The 10,102-nt window shown below is 58.4% G+C and overlaps 1 protein-coding gene across 1 annotated transcript; it reads right to left on the bottom strand.

Moving 5' to 3' along the window:
• Positions 1-20: 20 nt before the first annotated feature.
• Positions 21-7,396, bottom strand: FAM110D (family with sequence similarity 110 member D). Its single transcript, XM_038377701.2, has 2 exons — positions 7,299-7,396; positions 21-1,965 (listed from the first exon to the last, which is right to left on the bottom strand). The coding sequence occupies exon 2, from the start codon at positions 1,647-1,649 to the stop codon at positions 594-596; it is 1,056 nt and encodes a 351-aa protein (XP_038233629.1). The 5' UTR covers positions 1,650-1,965; positions 7,299-7,396; the 3' UTR covers positions 21-593.
• Positions 7,397-10,102: the final 2,706 nt, after the last annotated feature.

Raw genomic sequence — 10,102 nt, 5'->3', positions numbered from 1 at the left:
TTGCGAATACAGACTAGGAGTACTTGTGGCACCTTAGAGACTAACAAATTTATTAGAGCATAAGCTTTCGTGAAGTGAGCTGTAGCTCACGAAAGCTTATGCTCTAATAAATTTGTTAGTCTCTAAGGTGCCACAAGTATTCAAAAGAGGAAAGTCTCTATTGAGCACACTGGCCCTCGGAGGTGAATGTCATCCGCACCCCCTCCCCCGCTCAGCAGGATTAGGCCATGCAGTGCTGGAAGCACCTGGGGTCCCCCACATTTACATTACAGTCCTCCAGTTGGCAGCCCCAGGGCAGACAGGTGCTTGTGGGTAGTTGCACATATAGGGCAAGAGCAGACCAGGAGGGAGGAGCCAGCTCAGGGCATCTCCCGCCTCCCAGCGTCTGTTTCACCCAGGGGCCAAATGATCTGCCTGGTTCATGCCCCAGGCCGCCTCCTGCCCTCGCTGAGAGCGGGGGGGGGGGGGCGGCTTGCCATGGCCTTCGCTGGAGGCCGGACGGGCAGGCGTGGGCCCTGAGCTGGAGCAAAGATCGCCTGCCCCCAGTCCTTGAGACGGGACGGGGTCTCTCTAGGCCGGCCAGGGCCCTTCCCTCAGACCGTGGACTCCCGGGCCGTGGTCCAGGCTCGCTGGCAGCCGTAGAGCCACTTGATCACCCGGGCGTTGCGCTCGATAATGGAGACGGTCGAGCAGAGCCGATCGCCCGGCTCCTCCGCCTCGGGCCCTGCTTCGCAGCTGCTGGAATGGGCCGGCCCGCTGAGCTCCGAGCCGGCCGAGCCCGCGCTCCCCAGGAGCAAGGAGGAGGCCGCATCCCAGCCAGCAGGACCGAACCTCTCCCTGCCCAGCACCTCCACCAGGTCCCGGTCCAAGCCGCAGTAGTTGAAAAACCTCTCCTTCTCCGAGAGGGGCAGGGAGCAGCCTCGGCCCAGCTCCCTCTTGGCCTCCTTCGGGCCTGGCCTCGACTGGGGGCTGGGCACGTGCGTCTGGGTGCCGTGTGGAGGCTGCACCACGGGGCTCGCGTTCGGGCCGAAGATGCCGCCCCTTGGGCTCTGCGTTCTAGCAGCCTCCTTCTCCACTGGCACCCACACCATGGGGGTCTCGTCTCTCTCCGGCCCCTGCCGCCCGTCGTCCAGGCCCCTGGAGGAGGGGGAGCTGGGCAGTTTGTCTCTCAGAGGCCCCTGGAAGAGCCGCCTGACCAGGCCGGAGCCCTTGGTGTTCTCCTTGTTGATGGCCGTGCAGTCCCGTTTCTGCCGGTAGATGATGAGCGAGTCGGGCCTCAGCAGGCGTTTGCTGCCGCCCCTGCGCGCCACGGGGGACTGGGGAGAAGGCAGCAGCTTCCTGGGGCCGTTCTGCTTGGGGCTCTCGCGGCCCAGCTCTGAGCTCTGACAAATCTCGTGACACTGGTGGAGAGTCAGGCACCTCCTGTTGCGAGGGGAAGGCCGCGGGGGGCAGCTACGCAGCACCGGCTCCTGCCGGCTGTTGATCACTTGCTGGGTTTTGACATACTTGGCTTTGTCGGCTTCCAGCCTTTCCACGGCACTCGGGGTGCGGCCCCCGCTCCCCACCTCCATCTGCCTGCGGAGATACTCCGGGCCCCGGTTCAGCAGCCTCAGGGGGGATGTGCTGCTTGCAGGAGACACAGGCCTCATGGTCTCGTGCACTGGCACCTCGGCTCTCAGGGACAGGGCCTGGCGACCTGCAATGGGGGGCACCTCAGGGGAACCATAGCGCAAAAGCCTTGAACCCCAAATTCACACAGTTCTAAGGCCAGCCCCTCACATGGGCCACAGGACACAGACGTGGCTCTTCACCCAGAAGCTGGAGCCTGTATCCATACGGGACTGCAAGAGGGGCTCTCTGGCACCAGCTTCCTTGTCCACAGGGAGCCCCGGAAACCAGCTCTCTGTCCCTTGCCCCACCGCAGGGGCCAGTCCTCAGTGGCCGTGGTGAAGGTGCACTCAGCCCCTGGAAGGAGAGGAGGGAAGTGGTTAGTAATAGGAAAGTTGTCGCCACCACCACCGGCGAAGGGCCTGCATGGGTAACGGGCAGCTGCCGTCCATCCCCAAGATGGGGAAGGACCTGGTCCCACCACAGGAGAAGTTCTGAAGTCTCCAGTTTGTGCGGGGAATGGGGACGCGGATAATGTAGCACCCACGCTTCCCCCAGGAGAAGGACCATTTTGAGCAGGAACCATCATCTCAAGGGGAAGCCGCCCTCCAGCTGGGTCATTCACACACATATATGCCATCTCCTCCTCCCTGGTTGAATGCCACAGTGTGGGCACAGAGAGGTGCCCCGCTCCCCACCAGTATAATATGGCAGCCAGGCTACAGCCCCCCCAGCTCTACTCTGCCTGCTGCTTTCCATGGCTGTGGAGGATGCAGTCAGGAGGAGCCTGGACCCAGCGGCGCGTCCAACTCAGCTGCATCGGCCAGGGATGGAGCAAAGCAAGACCCTTCGGATGAGGCCCCGGAGCCAGAGAGAGCCTGGATATGGCAGCAGGGGACGGGGCAGCCCAGAGCTGCTGCCTGCTATGTCAAGGATTCAGGAGCGAGAGGAAGACAAGAGCCCCAGGGTGAGGAGTCTGTTCAGGCCCCGCCTCCCCGCAAAATGGGACTTGCCCCCCCACCCCACGTGTTGGGGGTAGACAAGGGTTCTGGTTTGAGCCTCCCCCCCCTCACCATGGCAAAGATGGGCACCCAGAGAGTCCAGAGCCCAAGACGATGGGGGTAGGGGAATGGAGGAGAGGAAGAGGAGGAGAATGCATTGGCGAAGGGGCAACCCGGAGCCAAGGAGAGCGGGGAAGGAGCTTGATTTTCTTGTCCAGTAAAGGGGCCGGGCTAGATGCCCCTGTGAACCACCCACCCCCGTGGCTGCATTCAAGGTGCCAGGAGGAAACCAAACTACCACAGAGGGCCGCTTAGCAAACGAGACACTGACAAGATGGAGGGGGGCACTTTGGAGAGAAGGGGCAGCCGGCCGGGGCTACGGTTTCAGGGAGGGTTTTGATGCCACCCCTAGATGCGGCGTGCAGTTCAGAGTGGCGTGGGTCGGGCTGTTGAAGGGCCAGCGGGGCAGCCCCAGCTCCTCTGAAGCATCACAGCAGCCAGGATGCTGGAAAAGGAGAAATCGCAGGCTGATCTCTGCTGGGATGCCACCGTGCTTCATGACGACGAGGAGCCAAGGAGGACACACGGCCCATTGGCACAACAGCCCTGGACTCGCTAGCTCAGATGCACAGCAAAGAGGCTGGGAGGGGACAGGAAACGGGGCCTTTTTCTAGACAGCAGCAGGCTCCTAGGTGGGAATAATCACTGCAGGAAGAGGAAAGCTCTGAACAGCCTGAGTTATTGCAGAGCTTCCAAGAGCAACTTAAACAGGAAAAAATACCGGAGCCTGCAGCCTTATCTTTATGTGCCCAACGGTAGCAGAACAAAGACAATCCAGCCATCAAGTGCCACGCTTCCCGGCAGCCCCCAGCACTGCCAGTGCTACCTTCGGGAGCAAGGGAGGAGCCAGGTTGGAGCAGCTGGGAGGGGAGGAACCAGGCGGCAGGAGGTGGAAAAGCCACAAAGGCGTTTCTGGCTCCACTCGCCTTCCGTGTGGCTCAGAATAATCACAGTGTCTGAGCAGCCCTGGGTTGGGACAGGCTCCCTTCTGGGTTTCCCTTTTCAGAAAGGAAAACAAGAAAAAGGGTTTTTTTAATCCATCCAAGTCTCAGCCAACTGACACACTGACTCCATAGTGGTTGTTGAGGGCTAGAGTCTCCCAGCAGGCAGCATGGCCCAGCGGCTAGAGCACTGGACTAGGAGTCAGGAGACATGGGTTCTACTCCCAGCTCTCACCTGATGGGCAACCTTGGGCATGTCACTTCCCCCTTTGTCTCTGTGCCTCAGTTTCCCCATCTGGCTCATCTATTTAGATGGTCAGCTCTTTGGGGCAGGGATTGGCTTTGACTAGTTATGTGTGCAAAGTCTCCATGTGCTGCTGTCATATAAACAAGCACCTGTCTGGTTCTGGGACCCTTTATCCTAGGCAACCAAAGAGCCTCCTCCTGGAACAGGTGGGCCAATCCCAGAACCATTAAACTTTGCAGGCTCAGATCCCAACCACCTCTCATTCACACGAGCAAGCCTGCAACAAACAAGGCTTAGAAAGGGCAAAATCCCCCCTTGCTTTGCCCCATGACTAATTCCTAATTCATAGGAGGCCTTAAATGAGCAGCCAGAGGTCACAGCTGGCATCATGACCACCAGAGAGCTGTTATTAGCCCACTGGGCATAATGGCTCTTATTTACCTCCTGACTGACCATCCAGCCAGGGAAGGACTAGGACAAAGCAAGGTCTGAGCCTAAGGGGCTGGCTAAAGAGGGGCCAGGGTGGGACCAGGGCAGTAAATCTGGTGCTGAAGTTGACAGCAGCTAGTGCAGGGGGCCTGGAGTCAAATGCAGAAGCTGTAAATGGCCCAAGCAGATGGTTTCCTTTAAACAGAAGAGACACAAATGGCGCTGAAGTGACTGATTGGAAGCTAATGGTTAACCAGCCTGCTTGCCCCAGGCAGTCACCATTCTCTACCCATTGCTGGAGAAAAGCCCATCCACACTCTGAGCTGCATTCCCTCCCCCCACAATTCCCCTCCAGCCTGCCAGGGAACACTCAGGACAACCCCCCAGCTAACTTGTCACATGAACGCTTAGCCCTTCTCAGCTGAGGATCTCCAAGCACATGACGAACGAGAACAAAAATAAGCTTTTCAACATCCCCCAGAGGCACATCCATCTCATTCCCATTTTACAGATGGGGAAACTGAGGCACGAAGCAGTTAAGCAAGTTGCCCGAGATCCCACAGGAAGTCTATGGCAGAGCCAGATCTTCCTGGAGCCGAATCAACCGAGACCTCTGAGATGAGAAGCAAGAGTTGGGACTGAGAAAGAGGCAACAGCTGGAGTTTGATACTGTGGTGTTAGAAAGGAAGGGATCAGCACCCACTGAGATGCTGAATCCAGCACCCAAACCCTCCACCAGCTGAGCCCCGCTTCCTTCTGCCTTTCCTGCCCTTTAATCCCACCACACACCTCTGACCTGCACAGTCATGGTAAAGACCCCACACGCTGGAGATCAGGAAGACTTTCACACAGAGACTTCGTGCCACCCAGGGAGAGGCTGCCTACAGTCTGGCATACCTAGTTCGGTCATGCAAAGAGGGGTTGCATGATATAAAGGCACGGATTCGCTGCCGCCTTCCTAAGGGGCATTTCTGATGGAAAGGTTCACTGCCTTGATCAGTCCTGAGTGCAGGAATTTCAACTCCAGCTCTCAGGGCAGAGATCAAGTCAGCGGGGGAGCAAACAGGCCAGCTCCCGAGCTGTTATTAGAGCCACTGGGGAAATGGAATTTCCAGCCTGCAGGAAATCTCTCTTTCCACATTTGCTTTCATCCCAAACGAGGAGGAAAAATCAAAACGGTGAGAATTTTCATGAAGCAAAAAGTTGGAAAGCTGAGAAATTGGGAGAGGAAACGTGTTCCATCGAAGTGAAACACTCATTCAAACCATTTCCTTTTGCGTTTTCCGAATTAAAAAAACGTAATTAAAAAAATCAACATTTTTGGTTCCCTTGTGCAGCCCTGTCAGCCTGCATCCATCTGTTGTCTCTAGTCTTACACTTAGATCGTCAGCTTTTGGGGGCAGGGATTGTCTCTTTGTCCTAGGTTTGTACAGCACCTAGCACAATGGGTCCTGGTGCATTGACTGAGCCTCTCACATGCTATCGCAAGACAAATAAACAACAGTTTTTTTTTCCACAGGGAAATTTTATTTCAGCGCAACTCCATATTTTGCCAGGAAAGGTTTTTACCAGCTCTCCCCAGTATACTCTGGATAGATCTGCTGTGGCGCTTCTGAGTCAAAATGTGATTGTTCCTACCACAACACCACCACTTTGCTTGGGTACAGCACCTTGTGGGGATCCTGAAAGCATTTTACACCCATGAATTAAGCCACACATCAGTCCTGTATGTAAAGCCAGATAAGGATCACTGCACCCACCTATGGGGTGCAATGCAGCAGGTCTTGAGCAGCCCACCATAACACTATACCAACAGCTGATGTAGGAAAAGAAGAAGAATGCTGCACAGGTGAAACTGCCAGGGCAGAGAGAGAGTTCCAGAGTTCGAATATGGCCAGGACACCAAAGGCCAGATTTTCAGCGGAGCTCAGCTTGGTTGATGACTGAATGCCCTTGAAAAACTGGCCATAAACAGGAGCTGAGCACTTGAAAACCTGGCCCTGATTGAAGATCCAGCCCCAAGACAAAAGACTCACCATGGGTGAGGTGCCGTACAAACAAGATGCACATGCCATATGAGTTGGGACAGCAGCAGCCAGCTCATGAGATGCCTCATTGCCCATTGTTGCCAGACACCTGGCTCCAGCCCTGGAGCTCACAGGGGGAAAACATGCATCTCGAAAGACCACCCCCTGCACTGCTCACCAAGGAGAGGTTGATTGCAAAGGCTGCAGGAAGGTTCCCCCTGGGGGCTTTCCCCTGTGGATCCTAACACAGCACTGAAGCTAGACCAAATTTCTCCAGTTGGGAGCTTAGATCCCATCCTGTGTTATCCCAGGGCCACTAGGATGCAAGGAGAAAAAAAACCAACCAACCAACCAAACAAAAACCCTGCTATAAAAAGCCCAAAGAGCTGACCTTCTGCCTCCTAAATGTAGCGCTATAAATAAGCAGTTCCAGGCCAGGCACTCACCCGCCTCCCTGGCACATGCCCTGCAGAGACAGCTCTTAAACACAGGGCAGCCAGACCTCAGTTCCCAAAAGCAACCAGCACAGGTCTCCAGCCTCCCTTGGGCCCCGAGCCGGACGTCCGAAGGTCGCACCCGCTCGCCAGGGCTGCACAGAGCAAACCGGGCTCCCAGAGGAGCCCACAGAAGGGCATGGCCTGCCCCAAGGGACAAGACACTATGCCCTGCCCACAGAGCCTGGCACTGCCACGCATCCCCCCATTACTACCTCCCAGGGCCAGTGTTAGACTGACTGGAGCCCAGGGCAGAAAGCAGAAGCCCGAGCCCCGCCATGAGGGGCTAAAGCTGAAGCCTGAGCAACTTAGCTTCACGGCCCCCCCACCCCCGTGGCACGGGGTCCCAGGAAATTGCCCTGCTTGCTACTCCCTGGGATCCCCCCCAGCCTTGCAGAAGAAATTCTGCTGAGCTGAGCAGCGCGGCTCTAAGGCAGGGCGGACTGGGGGGCTCCAGGCAAGTGGTGCCTCAACACAGAGGGTGAACTCACCAAGCCCGGCTAAGGCATCTCCAGTCAAGCGCTAGCTGGTCCTGCCCTGCCAAAAGCTCCCAGGGAACTGAGCTCAGCCAGGGCCTGCAGCGCTGTGGGATATACAGGGTCAGGGGAGAGCCATCCCCTCCCTGTGCATTAACCCCTTCCCTCCCGCCCCCTGCCTGCATTAACCCCTGCCTGCCCCCCCCAGCCTGCACTATCCCCTGCCCGCCCGCCCGCCGCCAGCCTGCATTAACCCCTTCCCGCCCGCCGCCAGCCTGCCTTAACCCCTTCTCCCCAGCTCAGACCCAGTGCATTAACCCCTTCCCACCCACCTGCCCCCAGCCTGCATTAACCCCTGCCCACCCCCCAGCCTGCGTTATCCCCTGCCCGCCCGCATTAACCCCTTCCCGCCCGCCCCCAGCCTGCCTTAACCCCTTCTCCCCAGCTCAGACCCAGTGCATTAACCCCTTCCCACCCACCTGCCCCCAGCCTGCATTAACCCCTGCCCACCCCCCAGCCTGCGTTATCCCCTGCCCGCCCGCATTAACCCCTTCCCGCCCGCCCCCAGCCTGCCTTAACCCCTTCTCCCCAGCTCAGACCCAGTGCATTAACCCCTTCCCACCCACCTGCCCCCAGCCTGCATTAACCCCTGCCCACCCCCCAGCCTGCGTTATCCCCTGCCCGCCCGCATTAACCCCCGCCCGCCCGCCCCCAGCCTGCCTTAACCCCTTCTCCCCAGCTCAGACCCAGTGCATTAACCCCTTCCCACCCACCTGCCCCCAGCCTGCATTAACCCCTGCCCGCCCGCATTAACCCCTGCCCGCCCGCCCCCAGCCTGCCTTAACCCCTTCTCCCCAGCTCAGACCCAGTGCATTAACCCCTTCCCACCCACCTGCCCCCAGCCTGCATTAACCCCTGCCCACCCCCCAGCCTGCGTTATCCCCTGCCCGCCCGCATTAACCCCCGCCCGCCCGCCCCCAGCCTGCCTTAACCCCTTCTCCCCAGCTCAGACCCAGTGCATTAACCCCTTCCCACCCACCTGCCCCCAGCCTGCATTAACCCCTGCCCACCTCCCAGCCTGCGTTATCCCCTGCCCGCCCGCCCGCCCCCAGCCTGCCTTAACCCCTTCTCCCCAGCTCAGACCCAGTGCATTAACCCCTTCCCACCCACCTGCCCCCAGCCTGCATTAACCCCTGCCCACCCCCCAGCCTGCGTTATCCCCTGCCCGCCCGCAGCCTGCCTTAACCCCTTCTCCCCAGCTCAGACCCAGTGCATTAACCCCTTCCCACCCACCTGCCCCCAGCCTGCATTAACCCCTGCCCACCCCCCAGCCTGCGTTATCCCCTGCCCGCCCGCATTAACCCCCGCCCGCCCGCCCCCAGCCTGCCTTAACCCCTTCTCCCCAGCTCAGACCCAGTGCATTAACCCCTTCCCACCCACCTGCCCCCAGCCTGCATTAACCCCTGCCCACCCCCCAGCCTGCGTTATCCCCTGCCCGCCCGCCCCCAGCCTGCCTTAACCCCTTCTCCCCAGCTCAGACCCAGTGCATTAACCCCTTCCCACCCACCTGCCCCCAGCCTGCATTAACCCCTGCCCACCCCCAGCCTGCGTTATCCCCTGCCCGCCCAGCCCCAGCCTGCATTAACCCCTTCTCTCCAGCTCAGACCCAGTGCATTAACCCCTGCCCTCCCGCTCACACCTAGAATTAACCCCTTCTTTCCTGACCCCACCCAGAATTAACCCTTGCCCTCCCGCTCCTAGTGCGGTAACACCTTCCCTCCCCCTCCTAGGTTCATGCCCACGTTCCCTTTTTCTGCACAGATGCAACACGTACCACAGTGCCCATTCTATCTAAAACTGTCCCACCATCTCTTACCCAGTGTACATCACCCCCGGCCTTTCCCCTACATCTGCCCCATGCTTGGTTACACACAATCTGCCCCGTCCTAACCAGAGGCATCATTTGCTATGGGGCAATTGTCCCCCCCCCCAGACTTTTCATAGATCTATATGCTCCATTGTGTCTTCCACTCCACCCACCAGACTTTCCAGGAACTAGACAATCACATATAACGACATGACTTCTCTCCCTCCCCCAGATTTTTCTGCAATGACACCCCGGTGCTAACTCTGCCTTCCCTCCTCCTGTCTGCTTTACCTCCATGCCTCACCCTCTTCTTTCCTGATGAGAAGACCCTCCAGCTCCCCTGCCACTCCCCCCGCCCCCATCTCGGTCTCTAGGGTACCGGAGTGGGCTGCATGCACACATGGCCAGGGAGGATCCATTTGTGGCTGCAGTTGATCTCCCTGGCAGGTTTCAATTGGTGCCCTGGCATTGCCCTATCTGTGTGCTGCCTGGAGCGGCACAGGTGGTCTGACTCCGACATTCACAGGAAACCTCTGGCCTTTTACGTGGCTGCAGAGGAAGGCTGGCCTTGTGGACCGGGACACAGAAGAACTGTGTTCTGTGCCGAGCTCTGCCACAGATGCCTGAGTGAGCCTGGGCAAGTCACGTCATCTCTCTGGGCCTCAGTTTCCCCTATCTATAAAATGGGGGCAAGGATCCTTCCTCTCTTGTTCAGGTCGACCACACTGTTCAGGGCAGGACTTTCCCCAGGTGTACGTGCAGCGCCAAGCACAACGCATGGCAAACCACCAATACTACTAATCTGAGCTGTGTGCGTGTGACTCTGCCACAAATGGTAACATCCAAATACCGCACGGGGGCCCATCACTGTTCAAACATGTCCTTTGAAGTCCTGTCATTATATGTGATTGATGGCTCAGGGCTGGATTTTACCCACCCGATTCCCCAGGCT

Source organism: Dermochelys coriacea, chromosome 19, assembly GCF_009764565.3.
Source record: "Dermochelys coriacea isolate rDerCor1 chromosome 19, rDerCor1.pri.v4, whole genome shotgun sequence".
NCBI lineage: Eukaryota > Metazoa > Chordata > Testudines > Dermochelyidae > Dermochelys > Dermochelys coriacea.
Note: the sequence above shows the minus strand (reverse complement) of the source record. Positions and strands in the feature narration are given on the sequence as shown.

Coding starts and splice junctions, on each gene's coding strand:
- FAM110D (XM_038377701.2), bottom strand. CDS start 1,649: ATGAGGCCTGTGTCTCCTGCAAGCAGCACATCCCCCCTGAGGCTGCTG.